Source organism: Pocillopora damicornis, chromosome 3, assembly GCF_964200805.1.
Source record: "Pocillopora damicornis chromosome 3, jaPocDami1.2, whole genome shotgun sequence".
In the NCBI taxonomy this organism is placed as follows: Eukaryota; Metazoa; Cnidaria; class Anthozoa; order Scleractinia; family Pocilloporidae; genus Pocillopora; species Pocillopora damicornis.
Window position 1 is genome coordinate 16044099 of NC_142672.1, and position 20787 is coordinate 16064885.

Consider the following 20787-nt stretch of genomic DNA (forward strand, 5'->3'; position numbering starts at 1 on the left):
ACTGTGCAAAGTAATCCTGGATTATATAGGATTTGCTTTACTTTTTTCCTATCATTGGTCCTGAAAACTTCCGCCACTCTCTCAACCAATCAGAGAGACCAGAGACATGCGCTTCAGGCTTAAGGTTTTTACTCTGTGTACTCATTGGCTCTTAAAGTTATTTTTCTTCTTTCTGAGAGGTCTTTTTTAGACACTTTGCTTTTGATTATACAACACTCAATCGTAAACACCCTGATACACAGAATGGCATGAACTGCTCGTGCATTTCTTTGTTATTGTTCCTCAAGATGTTTTGAAAGTTTACGTTATTTGAAAACTTCTGACATATATCACGAAAGGTATACACGTTCACGCGATTTCTTATCTCTACGGGTCTTCGTTTGATTTACTTTCGCGTGTATTTCCTTCCAAGGCTGAAGAAATGAAAAATCTTGTCCAGAATGAGTACACTTTGTGGGTATCACAATACTTGGTGATGAAGAGAGCCAGCATTGAACCTAATTTCCATCAGCTGTACTTGGAGTTTATGGAATCACTCGACATTACAAACTTTTCAAAGGAAGTGCTTAAGGAAACATACAGAAACATCAAGGTGTGTAGCTATGAAATCATAGACTGTTTGACTCTTCACGTTCTATCGCATCCTTACATCAGTATGCATATTCCCCTTACTGTTTTCCATACAATTCTTAAGGTACTGACTAGGAGAATTCGTTTATTTAGGATTTTTTTTTAGGTGGTGATTATTTCCTTTATTCTCAATACGTAAATGTGGGATTCAGGGGTAATGGTGTAGGGAGAAGTTAAGATAAATGTGGGATTCAGGGGTAATGGTGTAGGGAGAAGTTAAGATAAATGTGGGATTCAGGGGTAATGGTGTAGGGAGAAGTTAAGATAAATGTGGGATTCAGGGGTAATGGTGTAGGGAGAAGTTAAGATAAATGTGAGATTCAGGGGGTAATGGTGTAGGGAGAAGTTAAGATAAATGTGGGATTCAGGGGTAATGGTGTAGGGAGAAGTTAAGATAAATGTGAGATTCAGGGGTAATGGTGTAGGGAGAAGTTAAGATAAATGTGAGATTCAGGGGTAATGGTGTAGGGAGAAGTTAAGATAAATGTGAGATTCAGGGGTAATGGTGTAGGGAGAAGTTAAGATAAATGTGAGATTCAGGGGTAATGGTGTAGGGAGAAGTTAAGATACTAGTCACTCTAAGGGGTTCACGGGTTAACGGTTGATTGCTTTTTGCGTGAACCTAGCGCACAAAGTATTTCGTTAAGAAAGTAATTTTGTAAGCGAGATCTTTTTATTGAACTTTAAAATGTGTAAGAAATGGTTTAATACAGTTGTGATTGTGATTTCACAACCAAGCGTACATCTAACTCGGAACAAGGGATAAAAATAAACTTTCGAGTTAACTTATTTTGAGACTTGCTGAACAACTGCTTAGTAAAGCTACAGCAATTTATCAGGCATTTGTCGTTGAAAATACAACAACTAGTAGCCATGATAACTCACTAGGTATTGGCCAACATAAGTAGCTATCTGCAGGATTTATTTCCCCAACTCTTTTGACTACTAGAGGTGGCCAAAAAGATTTTTCGGTCAACTGTATAAACGCGTTTCAAGAAAGAAGGTAATGAGACGGTTTAGAAAAATCTCACTGGGGGATTAATTTCTGATTTAACACCGAATTCTCTGAACTGAAATTACGTGAAATGTACAGCAGACAGTGCAGAAAAATGTTACTTAGATCCTTAAAGTGAAAATGTTAAGATAACAGACGCTGAAGGTTTAAGTGTTACGACCCGTTTTGATAATACTTATACTATTTACACAAACTTCTTTAGGTGCTTCTACAGTCCGACAAAGTCCCGGCAAACTTCTCTGACCGATCGTTGCTAAAGAACCTCGGCCACTGGTTGGGACTCCAGACCTTGGCCAGAAACAAACCTATACTAATGAAGGTACTGTTCAAGTGATAGCTTGACTCTACAGTTGTTGTTGACTTTATCTGGTGAAATTCGGTCGAAATCTTTTGTATTTCTTTTGTCTGTGGTAGCTATCTAAAATATGAAGAATAAAAACTTAAAAAAGTATGTGGTGATTGGTTAACGTTCGTGTGTCAACGTTCGTGTTGTCCTGAAAAGGATTCATCTCAGGGTGAGTGGCAGATGTGTCAGCAACCTGAGAGGACGTCATTATCGGAGTAAAGTAGTAACGTTTATTAAAAAGCATTTATTACACTTATTTGCCACCTATTTGCACATGAGGTCATAGGGTTTTAAGGGCTAAAACCGTCATTTTGATCGTTTTGTTTTTGTCAGGATCTTGATGTAAAGTCGTTGATTATCGAAGCGTACTTTAAAGGACAGCAGGTATGCCGATTGGAGAATTATTTTGTATTATTTTTTTTGAAATGTGAGGTAATTTTTTCCGCGAAAGTGCTGCTAAATAACCTACGTCATGAAACGTAAGTATCTAATTCTTACTCTGGGTAGCACACTTTGAGTCCAGATAAATGAACGTAAGACACCTGGATTATATCATTGGGAATGAGACAAGACTATTGGTTTTGGAGCCATGCGGTAATTCGTCTTGACAGGGCGTGAAATTGCGCCTAATACAGGCGCCAATGCGACTAAATTTTTTACTATGGCGACCAAATCCTGAAAATTAGTCGTCAAATTGGCGACTAGAATATTTCATCATAACTTTACCTAGAGATATAGTAAATTAAAAAGATTTGCAAAGATAAATCCGCGGCAAGCTTCCTCATTAAGTTTGTTTCCAAAACGCAGCACATGCATCTCGATCGGTAACTAGATTTAGGATGGATTTAGGTTGTTTGAACGTTGCATATTATCCATTCTATTGTCCACTTTGTAGCACGTTAAAGATCTTTTCCCTAACTTAATTTCTAGAACGATGACAGCGTAAAAAAAGGGTTTGTTTGTCTTTGAAAATGGCGACCAACTTTTTTTGAATTGGCTACCACTTTGGAGAATTTAGGAGCCAAGTGGCTATCAGAAAAAAAAGTAATTTCAAGCCCTGTGGTACTGGAGTTAGTGTTGACCCGTTCGTTGTTATTTTGCCCTCAAGAATCAAGTAACGGAGAGTAACCGCTGGTCAAATGTGAATCAGTGCTTACCAGGTTTTGTTTGTTCGCTTACTCCATAAAAGGAAATGCTCTATGTTGTTCCATTTGTGGCGAAAATCATAGAATCCTCAGCCAAGAGTAGAGTGTTTAGGCCGCCCAACCCGTGGGTGATGGCCATCATGTCAGTGTTGGTTGAGCTGCATCAAGTACCTGACTTGAAGGTGAGTAATTATAGGAGTTAGAGACGGACGGACGGACGTTCTGGACAGAGGCATACGGTTCAGTCGTGGATTAAGAGTATTTTTCGCTGGAGCAGGGAGCCGATCTCTTGTCCGTAGTGTTGGTTTTTAAAGTTGATAAAAATCGCAATATTTTAGAGCAGCTGCACGGACCTTTCAGAAGTCGCTCGTTTTTCAAAACTGCCCTTTTAACGCTCTTTAATATCTTTGGTATAAATTATTCCCTTTCCGTGGTCCTTCCGTGTTTTTTGCTCCTTCTTTCGTCTTCCTCGTTTCCCCCTCATTTCCTCTCATTCCTTCTTTATCCGCCTTCCTTCTCCTCCTCCTTGCCAAATCTTCTCGCCTCCTCTCTCTCATTTTCAACCCTTCTCTCCATATATTCAAACCTTTTGTCCTTAATAATGCACATGATATATTCATGAAGTATTGTACCATTCTTTGCTTTCGTAAACTTTTCTCTTTTTCCCTTATTGTAGCTGAATCTTAAATTTGAAGTAGAAGTCCTTTGCAACACGCTATCCATTGAGATGAAGGTAAGACATGTCTCAGTGAACCCTTACCATGTCCAAGGAACAAGTGTCATCGTAGCTGTTACATTAATGTTCCCCAATTTTGTCTCCCGCATTGCTCAACCAGATGCACAAGAATGTTTGTACCTTAACGCCTCACCAGCCGAGCCGTAAGGTCACTTATTTAATTTAAAAATATGTACAGATATGAACTGAGTTAAAAGAAAGATTAAATGCACCAAAGCCGAGCCGCCAAGATGTCATCCGTGGGGTTGAAGGGTTGAAGGGTAGCCCTTTGTTTACACCAATGAATAGACGTCACTGTACGGAGGCTATAGTCGCTAGGAAACCGAAAACCACATGATGATATCAAACGAGAATTTATCGTTACCGTGACACGGCAAAGGCTGACCTTGAGCTCCAAATTACGAACCTTAAGCTCGCAACATTCTGTGCGCCTGTGGCTCTTCCTCAGATCTCTGATACGTGCCGGGCGTCATGGTCATTTATGATAATCACAGTGCTACTTAGGTAACGAACGAAGTTTTGGACTTAAAATGAAGTAGTAGTCTGTGAATAATTCTTTATCAGATGTTTCATCTTTTTGTCGTTATTAAGTTTTCTTTTTTTTTTCCAAGGAAATTAAAGCTTCAGAGCTGCTCAAGGATCCTGAAAAACTGAAGCACATCCCTCACCAGTTGTCTTCTCCAGAGAAAGACAAACAGCGTAAGTGCTTAAATTATATACAACTTCTCATCATTCATGAATTTCTTTTGATTCTAAGTGCAACATGTTGGAATTATTTCAACACTTTGACAGTCCTTCGATAATTTTTTGCCAAGAGGCTTTTAAGAGTAGAATACTGTCCTAATTTTCGCATTTTAAGCGAAGAAACGCGAGTATGAAAAATGAATCTGCCCTCATCTAAAGCGTTAACGACGGATGTGCTTTTTTTTTAACCTGCAATATACCCTTAGGCTTGGCTGCGCGCAATTTTTGTTTGTTTTTAATTACTCATTCCACAATGCGCTGCCAGTTTGTTGTTTTATTGTTTCCTCGGGTTTAGCGAAAATTACACCGCATCTACATCTAGAAGAGTTCACACTAACCATATTTTTCCAGCTGAAGTAATGATTGTTTCGTTGTATTTCATCCTTGTCTCCAATTAGCTGCGGCTAGTAGCAGTTCTACGCCCACCCCCACAGGTTCATCTCAACAAGGACAGCCTCCTGTGGCACCTCCACCCCCTCAGTATTCATATCAGGAGATTAATGTAGCCTCACTCGCAGGGCTGGCACCACACATTCAGGTTAACACGCAGGTATGTCATCGTCCAAGACGTGAGAGCTAAAATCCGCTGATTTGAAATATTCTCTTACTTACAGTACTTCAATGTCATCATAAAGGTCTAAGGCCTTGATAAGAGTGCTGAAGAAGAGTATAATAGTCATATTTAGCGTGTTCGAACTGTCTGGAACAAAAAGGATGCTACTGGCTTAGCATTGAGAACTTTTGGGTTGATTTCAGATGATTAGATTAAAAGATTTCGGCAAAATGTCTCGATTTTCACAACCAGTGATGTGTAGCATGAGTGTATTACAAGAAGATTTGTGGATGTTTAATCGCATTGCCATGATTATAATATTTAAACAAAGGAGCAAACGAACGAGAGCACGAACGAGCGGACCACTATGTGTTTCTTAGCGTCAATTTTTCTCTGCCACCAGATCCCACTGTTCCAGCAGCACCCACATCTTAAACAGTTTGTACGTCCAGCTATTGAGAGAGCCGTGCAAGAGCTTGTTCATCCAGTGGTGGAGAGATCCATTAAGATTTGCCTTACCACAGCTGAGATGATAGTGAAGAAGGTGGGTTTCGGTGTGCAGTGGACGGTATTGTTTGAGTTTTCGATCCTGTTATAGACTACGAGCAGTTCCCCTTTTCGGCGGAGTCTGTCGTGCGAGTCAAGAAAGATCACTGATTCGCCCCCCTTCCCCCCCCCCTTTCACTCTTGGAGGGGGCCCCCGCGGCGCACCAACATCATTTTATTATTTCACGGTTTATTTTTTCTGATTCGCGCGAGGAACTTCGCCGAAAAGGAGGGAATGCTCGTGGTCTAATTCTTTAGCAGGTTTTTGCGTCGTCTTGGTAATTGGATTTTTTTCTCTCCAAAGGATTTTGCCTTGGATCCGGAAGAGTCCCGAATGAGAGCCGCCGCCCATCACATGGTCCGCTTCATGACAGCAGGCATGGCTCTGATCACGTGTAGGGAACCGCTCCTTATTAGCATCAATAACAATCTTAGATCGAACTTCCAGGCTGCTCTGAGAGTGAGTATGATAATTAAATCGAGCAAAATCACGTTGAGCGATTAGATCCTTTGTATAGACTACATTCTGTTAGTTATCATCACTCAAATTTCGAAAATCCCTGGAGGAACACAGGGTTAGCAAATCTTGTGCCTCAAAGTTTTCTTGTTTGTTTGTCTTTTTTATCTATATATCACTGAAATAACCCTTAGGACGTCAAAAAAGCATGGAAGCAGTACTTTAGAGCCAAAACCATCATCCCCAAAATAAGACATAAACTAGGGTTTAATAATCTGAAAGAGATCTATTTAGGAGAAAGGTCAATTCAGGGGAGTCCATTCCGGAGGGAATACGTTGTGTAAAATGTTGTAACAAAATCTTTGACTTCAGGGTGCTAACCAGCAGCAAAAGGAATTGATTGAACAAGCTGCATCTGTCATCAGTGAGGAGAACACAGAACTGGCGTGTGCATTCATTCAGAAGACAGCGGTAGAGAAAGCTTTACCTGAGATGGACAAACGTCTCACTACAGTAAGGAGTGTGGTTGTAGACTCTGATTTCTAATATGTACTGTACAATACGCTCTGTAGAACGCACTTCGATTGAGCCTCGATAAAAACAAAACTGAGGCAATCGAATGTGGCCAGAGATTACAAAGGCGAACATTACAAGGAACCAATGAGAATTAAAATGGATTGTAGTAAACTGCTTAAAGGTTTAAAAATATGCGTGACTAAGCACCGGATTCGCTTTGGTTTTGTGTCTGATTGATTGATATAAGGGCGGTTTTTCTGTTGACCACCAAGTTGTTTTACATGGATTAATGTGTTTTGCAGGAGTTTGACGTTCGTCGCCATGCTCGTAGTGAGGGACGGCGGTACTGTGATCCAGTGGTTTTAACATATCAGGCAGAGCGCATGCCTGAACAGATTCGACTGAAGGTAAGCGTAATTGGATAGTGCTGTCTGTAATCCTCGTTTCAAGCCTCCAAACCACTTTGAGTTCGCAGAGCAGATTAATACCTTGTGTATGAAATGAAATTGGAATGTGAGTTACCAACTGGTTAAGCCGAATATCTCGGAGAAATCTCGATACAATTTTCATCCAAAGAGTTAAAATGCACGCGACACCTTCTTGTAACTTGTGGATGCTTATCCGTGTCAGGTTGGTGGAGTAAACGCCAGTCAAACAGCTGTGTATGAAGAGTTTGCACGAAGTATTCCTGGATTCCAACCTCCAGCTGCAGGCGAAGCCATCTCCACTCCACCTCTGCCGAAACCTGTCCAGTACGAACATGGAATACTCGGCAATGCTGAGGTGGGTTGGAAAATTTTTTTGGATTCAGAGATTTTAATTGTTCAAGTAAAGATGGTTTCAAAGTTGTGTGGAGCAATTCTAGTACCTCATTGTGGTTGATACTCAAGCATGGACGATTGGGTAATTGTTTTAGAATTGAAGTGACAAGTTCAACTAAACTCGTCGCTGCTTAAACCGAAAGTTGTTCTGTGAAAGTATTGATTACTCCCAAACTCCGTTGTGGCAGGTTCAATGCGCTCTTGGCGAGAGGATTTTGAGGCGGTTGTTTTTTTACCATCCTCGAGCGCTTTGGTAGCTATTGACTGAAACGTCCCTCCCTGTATTCTTGTTGTCCACCGATTATTTATGCAGTATTGATGATTGCCTGAAAGGTGACTCAAGGCAGGCTGGGTTGCACAGATTTGTTAGCCATATGAGGATTACTTTATCTGGCGGCTGGCTAGCCACAATTTGGGGAGTTCTCTGGGCTCCCAACGGGGCAGCTTTTGTTACCATCTGTTCCTGTCAAGTTTCAGGAGCAGTACACTTCAATTTTCCTATGGATGAAGAGGTTACTTATGTATATGAGGCTAATTGTTGTTATTAATTTTTTTGTCATTTGTTTTTTCACCAGGCCTTTATGCCTGAGGAGGTGGTACAGATTCTCGGTAAGTGTGCAGCAGAAATCGAACAACATCTGCACGCCATCATCGCTCCGCCCACCAATCAGCATGTCGTCACTATACACAGCCTGCTGGACGCTGTAGTGCAGGCGCGAATTTCAAGAGACAACATGACTGCTCTGAGGCTGTTACACAAGGTTTGTGGAGTCAAACATCGTTTTATGTGGTCAGATTAGATGCCGTCACTTTTAATAACAGGACACGCTTCAACATGATATAAATGACCACCTGGACATACAGTGGAGGCTCGAGCTGCTTATTGCTTTGCCCCACTTACCGGTAGTCCTACGACCTCTTTTGGGGTTGAAACTACGTGTACACAAAACCGGCTAATTTTCGTTTGCTTTGTGTTAGGCTGTAGAGGGTCTTCTTGAAGGAGTTGCACCATTAGCCACTGATGCAGAGTTGTCTCTAAGATATCGTGATTGTCACCTGATAGTACTTAGAGGACTACAGGACCCCAGAGGATACGGACCCATGTGGACCGCCCGTCACGTGACCAAGTTAGTAACAGGAACCGTTCATAACGTTGTTTTCCATTCCACGTAAAAAGTGATTTTTTCCAATTTACACTACCTTTACTACGAGGTGGTGTCTTCAAGTTGGTGTTTCATGGGCAGATAGGTTTTCATACATGTAGACAACACTGTCAAGACAAGGATAGTAGGGAATGTTAGGATAAAACACCAGTTTTCCTTTAGAACAATCAAATAAATTTATAGCTACCAGTTAAGAGATTTAGTATTTAGATAGGGTGGGAAAAGTTGGCTGATTTAATTTTTTTTTTCGCCCTTAAAAACCTCGGGATTGAATACCATGGCTTGACATGGTGCCATGACATCTAATTTTGCTTTTTCTAAAATTTTTTCCAGGTTCGTGTGTGATTGTCCACCTGACTTGAAGTTTAATGTAGACGCCATTGACATTTTGATCCGTAGCCACTTGATCAATATGAGAGAGTTTGATCTTCATCTTGTTCAGGTGTGTTAGCTATGTGTGGTCATCTACATAGATCGATTTCCACTTGAGTGTATTTCGATTAAGTACTGTGGGCCTAAAACTAATTATATTGTGATTGCCAAACGGAACAAGGAAAAGCTTAACAGAGCCGATTATAATTCATTGTAAAAACAATCAAACTACCAGAAGTGCGGGAAATCGCGAATGACTTAGTTGCGGTTGGTTTTGGTTTCGCATCTGATTGGTGGAGAGTGTAGCTTGAGTAGTTTCAACCAATCGCAGAGCAAAGAACACCCATGCAATCCCGGATGACGTATGGCGCCCAATTGAATTTGTTAAAATTTCAAGTTCAATTTTGTGATTATTATTTCCTTTTATTTGACTTAACGGTTTTTGTTTGTTTGTTTCGTTTCTAGTGTATTGACAATGGTCACAATCTGCAGGCACTTCACTTTGCTATTCAGCTTGCTAAATACGTTTCCGATGAGAAGCACAGTCCACATGTCACAGAGGTAAAGGCGGTTTTAAGTGCGAAGTATCAATACACATTAACAAACATTTATGTCATCTAAGTCGATGTTTTAAGATTTGATGACGTGGGAAAAAACGGAAAATGCGGCTGAGCAAGATATGCTAGGCTTTCGGTATTAAATATCATCTCTTACAATAGCTATAATTTTATGTGATATTTGTATTGTCTCTTTTAATTGTAGAATGATCTTTATCACACAATTGAAGCTCTAACGAGGATAGCTCACAGCAGGCAGAATAATGAAGGGTACGTTTCTTATTATCTGTTGAAGGTCGCCTATCAAATTGTTTCACTCTAGAAGAATCCACTACATCCTGCTATACTCTCGACACTCGAATCGAACTGCTCCCTAATGCCTAATATTGTTATTTTCTTTTCTTTAAACAATCTTCCAGCTTGTCCTCTTTGTTGGAAGCCTCACACAATGGCCCTCCTTCCCAGTCTGTCGGCGGAGGGCACCACGAAATGGGTGACAACAAGGCACCTGGAGGGCCTACATCTTTGACCTCGAGTGTGTCATCGGGTGTGAGCTCCAATTTCCATGGTTACGAGGATCCACCTGGTCTGCACGAAAAGGTAACAGAGTTATTGTTATATAGCTGTGCTAGTGATGAATTGAAACCAGTGAGGACCATGATGATGAAATTAATTTTGTTTCGTATGATTTTATGAAGATGACCACAGGATTGAGTGTCGTTTTTTATGTTCTCTTGGTGTTATTAAGCCGCATCTTGATTTTCAGGTGGAGTACTTGTTACGAGAATGGGTGCGGCTTTGCCACCAGCCCGGAGCAGGGAAGGAAAGTGAGAAGGCCTTCTCAACATTCGTTGCCCTGGTCAGTCCTTTCGTCTTTGTTGTGTGATTTGTTTTGTGGTCAACGGAAAATGGTAGACATCATTTGTTGTGATTAATATTTTATCGTTTTAAAAAGGGAAATACCTTAAGTTAGTCCTGTCTCGAAACTACCAAAATTATTGAATAGGTAGAGAAAATAAAGTGAAAATACCAGGAGAATTCAGTGTCTAACAGCTGCTTCTGTATTTATTTATTGTAGCTTCATCAGCAAGGCATTCTAAGAACTGATGATCTGATCACAAGGTTTTTCCGGATCAGTACTGAGTTGTGTGTGGAGGTGACATACAGAGCTTTGGGAGATCATGTAAGCTCCTTATTATTTCCTTTCGTACTGAGCCAGAACTATAGTAAGCACTCCAACCAATCACAACAAAGATCAACACCGTAAAGAGTAAATGATCCCTAATTGGCTCAAGATTTTGCATCTGATATGGTTGAGAGGTCGCTGCGAGTTCTCTAGAAAAATAACAAAGCGGAGTAAAACAAAATTAATGCAATCTGGAAAATGTGTTGTTTTAAAGTGCGCGTGAAGAAGTTGTTTGCCCTCCGAACTTCGTGAGATTGAACCTGCTCTTTGCCCTCTCTGCATAGCAGTACCGTTCAGTAAGTGTCAAGGTTGTTCAGAAATCTTTCAAAAGGCTATTTTCTACCGAAACAGAATCATCCTGTCTTTCGGTGCAATAACATGACTAGCTTCTTTCAATCCAATGGTTATAGGTTTGAAAAGTGTATCATCCACATTATAAGACTTAAAGAAAAAACACTGCGCAGTGCCGAATGTAGTTTTCAGTAGCGTTGGGTTTAACAGTACCCCTAACTCGTTACTTTCCTTTCCCAATTTCAGCCCAACAGCCCCACCATGGCGAGGGCCAAGTGTCACAACACCCTGGATGCTTACTGTCGTTTGATAGCGCTCCTAGTGCGTCACTCAGGAGATGCCTCCAACAATGTGACCAAGATTAACCTCCTCAGCAGAGTGAGTCACTGTTGCTTTAACAACTTGTAGTTCTCAGTTGATTTTACTGTAGTCATGATCAAATCTCGTAATGATGTACCTGTCTTAATAGGTCCTTGGCACAGTCGCTACGGTGTTATTCCAAGATCATGAGATTCGTCACACGGAGTTTCAACAGCTGCCTTATCACAGAATCTTTATAATGCTGCTTGTAGAGCTAAACCAACCCGAACCCATCCTGGAAGCTATAAATTTCCAGGTCCTGCAAACTTTTAGGTAAGCATTTTTTCACCTCTGAAGTGAATGGCTGGAGTGAGTTAAACCATTTGTCCCGAATCATGATTTAGAGTCTATCATCTATTAATCACGATTATTACTTCTAGGTGTGCATGAGTACGGGACTTTTTTGCTAAATTTCACGTTAATAATAAAAGATCTAAACATCTAAGAAATTGTTTATATTAGCACTGTGTTCCATGCCCTCCGGCCATCCCGTGCATCAGGGTTCGCATACGCCTGGCTTGAGCTCATATCGCATCGCCTCCTGATGTCCAAGCTGCTTCTAAACACACCGCAGCAGAAGGTAAGTTGGATCAGAAAGCGAGTTTGATTCAACGTGTTCAGAAATCGTGCATTACACAGCACGCTCTAGGCAAGATGAGAGGAAAACAAATCGTTGAAACTAAGTTATCCAACAAGTTGTTTTGAGGTTCTGCAATTCATACCATGTTTGGGCAGTGATATATCATTGGATTAATACTTTATTTAACCCGATGCTGAATAAAAACCTGTTGTCGTGTTATCAACAATCTTCGTTTTACCAGATTTTAAACTCGTAAGAAGAAAACGTAAGAGACACTTGAGTAACTAAGGTGATGTTAACATTGTCACCCTTTTCTCACCATGAACCATCTATACGCGATTTTTTGATAGCGCTTGGGAATGTGTATTGAAATTTTTGTTCGTTTATTTGTTTCTAGGGCTGGGTTTTGTTTCAACAGCTGCTAATCGATCTTTTCAAGTTTTTGGCTCCATTCCTGAGGAACGCTGAGTTAGCTAAACAGACTCACTTGCTTTATAAGGTTGGCAGAGACAGCTGTAGAGCTTCGATTTTGTGAAACTTTTTTGTTCTTTTTTTCTTTTCAAAAAAGTTTACTTTCATGGATGGTTTGTTACGGAAAACCTTAATACTGAACAAATGGTGAAACAGAGAATTAACTCTGAAGTGTAAATTAAAGTGCTACTTAAACCCATGAATAACTCACAGGGCGTTAGCCCTAATAAAGGGAAACAGGGAACCACACGAGGCAAAGAAAAAATCTTTTGACCTCGGTGGGAATCGAACGGTCGTGGGTTCGATTCCCACCGAGGTCAAAAGATTTTTTCTTTTTTTTTTTTTTCTATTATCCAACTGTACAAAGCAGAGTACAAATAACGCGCGAATAGAGTGCAAATATCCTGTGATATTGCCGAATATAGCAGGATATTGGTTATTTTGTACCGTAAAAGACCTGTTGAACCAGTCGGCTGCACGCGCTACGCTTCTCTATCCGCTTTGCTTTTCTCGTCTTTTGAGAAAGACTTGGCAACAAAAAGCCGTTGGATAATAAATAACTTATTAGACGTTTTGGTGCGAAGTATCGTTGAATATTTTTACTCGTTGATTGTAATTTGACACGCTCGTAGGCCCCGCTGTCGTCTAAGACTTCGAATTTATCTTCCTACGTCCCCCAAATCAAAAATAGTGAAGCAGTAGTTAAAATGGTTAAAAGTTTGGTTTAGGTAACGTTTCAGTTCAAAACATACTTATATTTGGATTTCCGCTCGAATTATCTGAGGATTTTCGCCAAACAAATACAGTGTTTGTGGAAACAGTATTCTTTAGATGTAGGCGATAAAATCAGTTTCTTGTAATGTTGATTGATTTCAGGTACAGTTTGTTTTAGGTAACGTGTCGTTGATGTTCTCTGCATTTTTATTTTTAGGGTACACTACGCGTGTTGTTGGTCCTGCTTCATGACTTCCCAGAGTTCCTATGTGATTACCACTTCAGTTTCTGTGACGTCATTCCTCCCAACTGTATTCAGATGAGGAATCTTATCCTTAGTGCTTTCCCTCGGAACATGAGACTCCCAGACCCCTTCACGCCAAATTTGAAGGTAACTTCTCTAATTTAATTTGGAAAACTGGCGCAGATTGGGTATTATCTTTATATGGCAGTTTTTTTTTTATTTTGTTTTGTTTTGTTTCGTTTTTGCTTTCTAACAGACCAGTGTGGAAAGGGCGCATGGTTGTGTGTGTTAAGTAAAGCTACTAAAGTGGTCACTAGATTTGCACGCACTGAATGGAGGGCTATTCCAAAAGCAAAGCAATCAATCAGCCAATCAGGGCATAAGAAAATACTACAAGGAGCTTATGAGAACTTGAAGGAAATACTAGGGAACTGTGCTCTTCAGACAAATCACAGAGCTTACTGAAATAACACATGTGAACTAGCGGATTGCTTTCGATTCCTAATGATATCTCCATTTTTCACATTGTCTGAAATTCTGGTTCACAGGCAAAAGTTCTTGTTAATTCTTTCCCTCCGATTATACGAACACAGGTTGATTTGCTGACTGACATCGCTCATTCGCCACGTATCCTGACAAACTTTGCCTCTGCTATCCAGCCTGCGAACTTCAAAAAGGTAAAATAGACTGGGAAGTCTGCCTGATCTAATATCCGACAGAACTTAAAGAATTTTAGCTAAGCTCGATATTTCTTTTTTTGTTTCTGTACAGGATTTAGATTCGTATCTGAAGACACGTGCTCCAGTAACCTTCCTGACGGAACTCAGAACGCATTTGCAGGTAATGTCTGTTTCTTTCGATTTTTTATGATTTTATTCATGACGGTGTAAAAAGAAAAAGAAAAGATCCTTGGGAGGTTAGGAAGGACATCGCAATGAAAGCAATGTTTATTATGACTTAGAGGCAAAGTCACCGCGGTTTTTTAAGAAGCTGTAGTAACGACCTGTAAAAGGAACAGGAGCATTTTTTTAATCCGCATTTAAGGGAGCTAAGAAAGCGCAAAGTATCTCATATGGCTTTTTTGTGAGTGTAATTGTTTTAATTATATCTTGTCTAATTAGGTATCCAATGAAGCTGGAACGCGTTACAACGTACCTTTGATGAATGCCTTGGTCCTTTACGTCGGAACGCAAGCTATTACTTACATTCACAGTAAGAGCGGTACCCCCTCCATGTCAACCATCACTCATTCGTCGCACATGGACATCTTCCAAAATCTGGCTGTGGATTTGGATACCGAAGGTACAGACTTAATCTGTAAACGAACGGCATTGAGTGGAAAGCGGGAGGTTATTTTTCTCACAGAGGAACTTTTTAATTGGGATTGAATTGATTTGCTGTATAACGCCCGGGGATTGGTCTAGAAACTGCGTCACTGTCATATCCTCAGCCAATCAGATACAGAATTGAAACCAATCACGACTTCATCACTTGCATTTGTGTTTACTTTTATTTCATATTTTTCGCTGTGATATATCCTTCTATTTCTCCTTCGGTAACTGTGGTCCTCTTTTTTCGGCATTGTTGTGCTGTAGCAATAGGTAGTCTGATGGATGACAAAGTTACTTTTGCCTCTCCAGGTCGATACCTATTCTTAAATGCGATTGCAAATCAGCTGCGTTATCCAAACAGCCACACACATTACTTCAGTTGTGTTCTGCTGTATCTCTTTGCTGAAGCAAACACAGAAGCTATACAAGAACAGATTACAAGGTGCGTACACATTCTTCCAAGACTATCCTTTGCTGATACCATTTTGTTCAGAATAACTCATTCTTTTGGCCAATGCCCCAAAATTAAGAGGCGCTGCCTTTGCCCGACATTTGATTGGCTTGTAAAACAGACAAGATGGCAAATGAATTTAAAACAAGACGAGTTTCTGTGCAGATTTCATCCCTAACTCCTACCTCCATCGGTAAACGATCCTGTCTCCATTGCTGATTTATTTGAAAGAAGTGCTGAGATAAACTTTTTTATTTACTTGATCTCTTGTAACCTTGGATATCCTGAATTATCTTTTAATACTTTGATGACTGGTAGCAAACATTTTACCCATGTAATATGTGTATATATATATTTTTTTCTTTTTTTCTTTTTTGTAGGGTATTGCTAGAGCGGTTGATTGTGAACCGACCTCATCCTTGGGGACTACTGATCACCTTCATTGAACTTATTAAGAATCACCAGTACAAATTCTGGACGCACGAATTTGTTCACTGCGCTCCGGAAATCGAAAAGTAAGATTGAATTTCTTCTACGATTAACAGCGGTGCTCCTTCATTAAATGCATTTTATCGATAAGTTGAGAAGATACGCGATGCATCCTTCCGTTCAGATGCTTAGTGTAATTGTAAAGTGTATACAAATGTTACATCACCCATCTGAGTAAAAAGAGGAGGGGCGCTTGAAAATTGCATCGTTTTTCCAGTTCTTTCTCGATGAATAGAAACTTCTCGTGTCCTATGCTAAAATTTTGTGATGAAGGGAGGAGAACTGTGTCAGAGACGGTTGAGAGATCTATTAGATTATTGTGAAAAATTCATTTCTGATTTTTGATCATTGGACTGGTTCTGACCATCGTTGAGACCGCTACGTTGCTCAACCCTTCAACCCCTAAGACAGGCTAGCATCTAATTTCTCCTCACACTACCACCCCTGGTACTGAGGAGAAAGGAAATGATCACCAACTAAAAAAGTTCTTAATTGTTAAATAAATGTTCCTTGTTAGCACCTCAGGAAATGTATTGAGAACGGTATGGAGAATATGCATACTGATATTAAGTTGGAAAGGGTAAGTGGTTTTCAAATAACCTGGTACATTTTCCTGCAGGTTGTTCGAATCCGTTGCACGTAGCTGCATGCAGCAGAAACAGGCACCGCCCAGAGATACTGCTGAAAACCGAGAGTGAACACACAAGAAACAAGCTGTAAATTTGTACAACAGGTTTCAAGAGATCCAGTCCTTATGACATTGAAGTTTTTGACAATTTGTAATTTTTGTATCGTAGAATGCTGAATAAAACAACGCTTTGGAGAGTATGTTTTGTGTCTTCCTTGTTCTTGTTTTACATTTTTAGGACTGGGTATTTGACTGCGATGGTTTTATTTTCTTAAATTTACTCCTGTTTTCATTTTGGGTTTTATTGGGAAAACGTCAATCAAAAGGAAATATAAGAGTCATGAAGCATCAATTTCCCCCCACCCTTTCCCTCAGCCCTCATTCCCGGATAACTCACGGGCATTTTGACTGCTGTCCGTGTTCCGGGGGTTAAGAATTTGAACCACTGAAGTATTTAATATAGAGGATTTTTGATGGAAAAGAGTCCGTTTCCGTGAGCAAATGATTAAGAAAAAAATGTTCATATCGCAGAATGTGTAGAACGACTCATTCAAGCGAAAAACCCATCGGGGACACCAAAAACTAGTATAAGTCACGCAAAGAATCGTACAATAAAAAATTGTGCTTGAGTTGGGCATTTGAACGCAGTGTTTTTTCCTGCCTGTATAGGGCGCTTTTAATAAAATAATTAGACACTCGAGCTTGTTGAATATGATTATAACCAAATCGACCTTAAGGCCTATTTACACGGCACGACTTTGTCGCATGCGACAAGCTTACGACAGGCCTACGACATGACTTAAGAGTCATAAGCGAGTTGTAGGTTTGATTTACACGAAACAATTCGTGTCGTAAGCCTGTCGTAAGCTTGTCGCATGCGACAAAGTCGTACCGTGTAAATAGGCCCTTACAGGCCTCGTTGGCTATCTATCATCTCATCCTACGCGCGCTCGTGATTGTTAAAATGTAATTCATTAAAAAGAATTGTGAGCACAAGCTATGTTAATTTGGTTTTAGAATTCTCCAGAGATTCTATTTCAAATTAAAACATATCTTAAATTGTGCATCTCTAACCTTGATCTTCGCTGCCGTTAAGCTGGCCTCACGGCCCCTTCAAGGAAGTCGAGAATTTGACGAGGATTGTCGAGAGGTTACCGAATCATAGTCGTCAAAATTCGGCGCCATGAATAAGATCACGTGGTAGAATAAATTTTCGGTGGATACGAAAAATGGCGGTATTTTGATGTTTTGACTAAATTGATTGTTAGCTTTTATGTTGAGGTAATTGTGACACATACATCAGGACACCTGGTTACAGCAGACCTCTCTTGGTGATCAATAATGAGAACCAAGCCTTCAATCTGGCTAAAGATTTAGTAATGGTTGACGACGAAAGTTCTTCGCCGGAGTGGTGTTTTGGCCGCAGACTCTCCGCTCTGCAAAATGCTTCTTGCGCTGAGGATGAGATCGTTGCTTTAGGACAGTTAAGGGAGACGCTTCTTCCCACTGGCGATAAAACGTCTTTGGATGAGGATCATTGCGAGAAAGAATGGCTTCGCTCAGGTTTAGATAACATAGTGAATCCTTTCCCGGCCAAAACACCTGAAACCTGTATACCTTCTCAAGATGATCTTGATTCGTTTACTTTCTATCTTTTCGAACGACGATTTGGTTGGTCGGAGTTTACAGCGAACTTAGACGATCTACATACAGAAGCAGATGAGCATTTAGTTCGTAGGGGATCGTCTGGGTCTGTTCGAATTCAGGATGAATCCAAGTTTAAAGCGAAGCTGAATGAGTTACTAGACGAATTTCTGAAGTGGTATGTTCATGATTTTAATTTGTCGCTGTGGGAAATCGAGAAGTAGTATCAAATCTATTAGCACACCGACGAACCTCAGGTTTCTAGATGTAATAATTTAAGGTGAAATAGGTTAGTTATCAAATCCAGTTGTGATTGCCAAATTAAGAATCGTATCACCTTTTTGAGTAGCTAGAACATGTCAGCTCAGTCTGCGACAGACAATTTACGCTTTACATAAGCTTTCCCTTGATCGAATCACAAAATCGCACTTCTTTCGCCAGTGCGAAACCCCTAGCACTTAATTTGAATAATTCCGAATGTGTTAAATTTTCTCGCTATTTTTACGTTAATTTCGGGCAAATTGTGTGGTTTTTTACGCATCCACCTGGATGGTAAACTGAGAAGTTTGTTCAAATATTGATTCATCGGAGATTACGTTGTCAAGATCGATTCCTGTCTTCTTGAAAAGTGCACTTAACAGCCCTACATTTTTTAACAAAAATTGATGCAAATCTTATTAAAGAGAAAGATTGTTTTGATAAAATTTGAATTGGCAATTTCCCAAGGGGTCAAAAAATTTCCATTGGACTGTCTATCCTCTTTGTCATCAGAAAAGCCTTCTTTTTTTTTGGTGGGAAAGGCATGTGTTGAAATCTTAACAATATTTTATATTTGGGATCATGGTTCCTTGCTTGTTTGCTCAATGGAGTTATGAAAGTTGTGAAAGTGGGACAGAGTTAAAGCCAGCTGGTCAATTAGAGCTGAGCTGTTTGGTAGTTTGTTGACTGTTGTGACTGAAGCATGTTTTCTTTTACAGGTATCTTGCCCAAGTTAACCTTACGGAAAATCTTTTGAGTAGTTTTAAATATGCAGTTGCTAAAGGTTAGCCAGAATTCAGATATTTTCTTCAGAAGTTGCAACTGTTTAATGGCTAATGATCCCAATATACATTGTACAACCAGACAAGATGTAATGATTAACTCTTCAGATAGTCTGTGAGGCCATCTATTCTTGTAGATATCAGTGTATTCCTAAATGTGAGATTTTTAAAGTTAAAAAAAGGTGGGATACGTGTACTTGTACTAATTTCTGTCCTTTTCAGCTCATAATATGCCGGTGGTTAGGAATCAGACATTTGTGCATATCATGGACTGGCTAAAGCTTGCTAGCTCAGATAATGGAGTGGATAGCAAAGTGTTTCCTTTAGTCAAGGATGTTGTGTTGGCTGGAATCACTGATATCTGGTCAGCAATCAGGAACACTTGCGTGGCTAAGTTGTCAAAACTTTTGGAACTTTTTACAATGCTACAAGTGGAAGAATTCTATCAAAGTTTAGTAAAGGTAGCTAGGAGTGAAATGAAAATTTTTCTTCTTGCCACATGATATATGCAGATCAATTTAGAGAGGGGGGGGAGGGGAAGGAGGAGGGGCATGGATACATGTAAAACTTTGAAACCTTTCACACCAAAGAGTGACCACTCTGTTCACTCTACCATTATGTTCATGATGTGTTATGAGAAGAAAAAGAAACATTTCATCTAAAAGGAAAGTACTGCTTGAGTTAACACCAAATCCTGAAAGCTAAAATCATAGCAAATATTCTGTAGAAAGCAAGGAGAACAGATGTTGAGTTCTATAGAGTGAATGTTTCAACCAGGCTGGAGAATATTTTTTTATAGATAATATTTAAAGCCCTGATGAAATAGGCCTGATAGATGATGATAGTTTGCTTATTCCAACTGTCATTTTTATCATTGGCTATCATGTTTGCAACCAAGAGGTCCATGATCATTGACAATGGTTTGTGTTGAATCCAATATACATGTAGTGTTCTCATTACATTTGCCTGTTTTCCCATCGTAGATTTGTCTGGGAAAGGAAACATCCTGGCAGGCCAAAGAGGGAGCAGTGATGTGTGAGTTTTGAAGATTATTGCTTTTTTTTTACACATCATATACACTGATTACATTATTTTTGAGACCATAATATTTTTTTTTGGTTAGTAATTGTGTTTCTCTGTTTTATATTTGCTTCTTGGTCAATTTCCAGGCATGACTGCTTTGGTGTGCCAGTTTCTCTGGAGTGGAGTTGTATCACCTGGGAAGGAGTCTATGCATTCAGAAGGACCTCGATACATGCTGAAGGTCAGTGGTTGTACATAACCCGCAAGTCACCAAATTGTTTCCAGATTGCCTACAGTAACTACATGTAGGAAGCCTCATCCATGTCTAAAGAAAATGCTTGTTAAAATAATGCCATGTTATATTTTGGTCCATCTCTAAGTATTAACTGTTATGTCCTGGGGCAAAGAATAAGCTTCCTTTCCATCAAGACCCTTGTTTTACATATGATAACAAATGTGGAAACTTAAACAATTTATTAAACCTTGTCACTTGCTTTCCATTGAATTACTTTAACACCCACCATGCAAGTTGTACCTGATCAAGTTAAATGTAAAAATAATTTTGTTGTGTTTTGCGTTAACTGCAAATCATGCATTTTTTTATGAATTGTTTTTATCAAGGTAATTCCTTTTGCAAAATAAGACACAAAAAAGCCTTTTAAATTATTTGAGTATGAATAACCATGTAAGCCTTAATTCTGCAGTGAAGGCCTCATTTGTTTTAAGGATGGATA

At 39.8% G+C, this 20787-nt stretch overlaps 2 protein-coding genes across 6 annotated transcripts in view; both read left to right on the forward strand.

The window, feature by feature from the left end:
• The window catches only part of LOC113682719 (CCR4-NOT transcription complex subunit 1), a 36635-nt gene extending 20089 nt beyond the window's left edge, over positions 1-16546 (forward strand). The window contains exons 28-58 of the mRNA XM_027199882.2: positions 413-592; positions 1848-1964; positions 2325-2375; positions 3181-3318; positions 3813-3869; positions 4484-4571; positions 5015-5166; positions 5573-5713; positions 6020-6175; positions 6545-6685; positions 6991-7095; positions 7319-7471; positions 8085-8270; positions 8488-8636; positions 9006-9114; positions 9510-9605; positions 9807-9871; positions 10021-10201; positions 10368-10460; positions 10680-10784; positions 11325-11456; positions 11548-11711; positions 11901-12018; positions 12416-12517; positions 13421-13594; positions 14041-14124; positions 14219-14287; positions 14569-14749; positions 15088-15220; positions 15610-15744; positions 16338-16546. Of these exons, the coding sequence (XP_027055683.2) occupies positions 413-592; positions 1848-1964; positions 2325-2375; positions 3181-3318; positions 3813-3869; positions 4484-4571; positions 5015-5166; positions 5573-5713; positions 6020-6175; positions 6545-6685; positions 6991-7095; positions 7319-7471; positions 8085-8270; positions 8488-8636; positions 9006-9114; positions 9510-9605; positions 9807-9871; positions 10021-10201; positions 10368-10460; positions 10680-10784; positions 11325-11456; positions 11548-11711; positions 11901-12018; positions 12416-12517; positions 13421-13594; positions 14041-14124; positions 14219-14287; positions 14569-14749; positions 15088-15220; positions 15610-15744; positions 16338-16416 (3834 nt within the window). The 3' untranslated portion in view covers positions 16417-16546. The remainder of the gene's footprint in view (positions 1-412; positions 593-1847; positions 1965-2324; positions 2376-3180; positions 3319-3812; positions 3870-4483; positions 4572-5014; positions 5167-5572; positions 5714-6019; positions 6176-6544; positions 6686-6990; positions 7096-7318; positions 7472-8084; positions 8271-8487; positions 8637-9005; positions 9115-9509; positions 9606-9806; positions 9872-10020; positions 10202-10367; positions 10461-10679; positions 10785-11324; positions 11457-11547; positions 11712-11900; positions 12019-12415; positions 12518-13420; positions 13595-14040; positions 14125-14218; positions 14288-14568; positions 14750-15087; positions 15221-15609; positions 15745-16337) is intronic.
• Positions 16547-17358: 812 nt separating this feature from the next.
• The window catches only part of LOC113682722 (uncharacterized), a 28994-nt gene continuing 25565 nt past the window's right edge, over positions 17359-20787 (forward strand). For 3 of the 5 annotated variants that reach the window (XM_089201590.1, XM_027199886.2, XM_027199887.2), the window contains exons 1-5: positions 17359-18168; positions 18968-19032; positions 19253-19491; positions 20014-20065; positions 20200-20294. In XM_089201590.1, the coding sequence (XP_089057716.1) occupies positions 17726-18168; positions 18968-19032; positions 19253-19491; positions 20014-20065; positions 20200-20294 (894 nt within the window). In that variant the 5' untranslated portion in view covers positions 17359-17725. The remainder of the gene's footprint in view (positions 18169-18967; positions 19033-19252; positions 19492-20013; positions 20066-20199; positions 20295-20787) is intronic. The other 2 variants (XM_027199889.2, XM_089201591.1) reach the window with 2 other exon arrangements.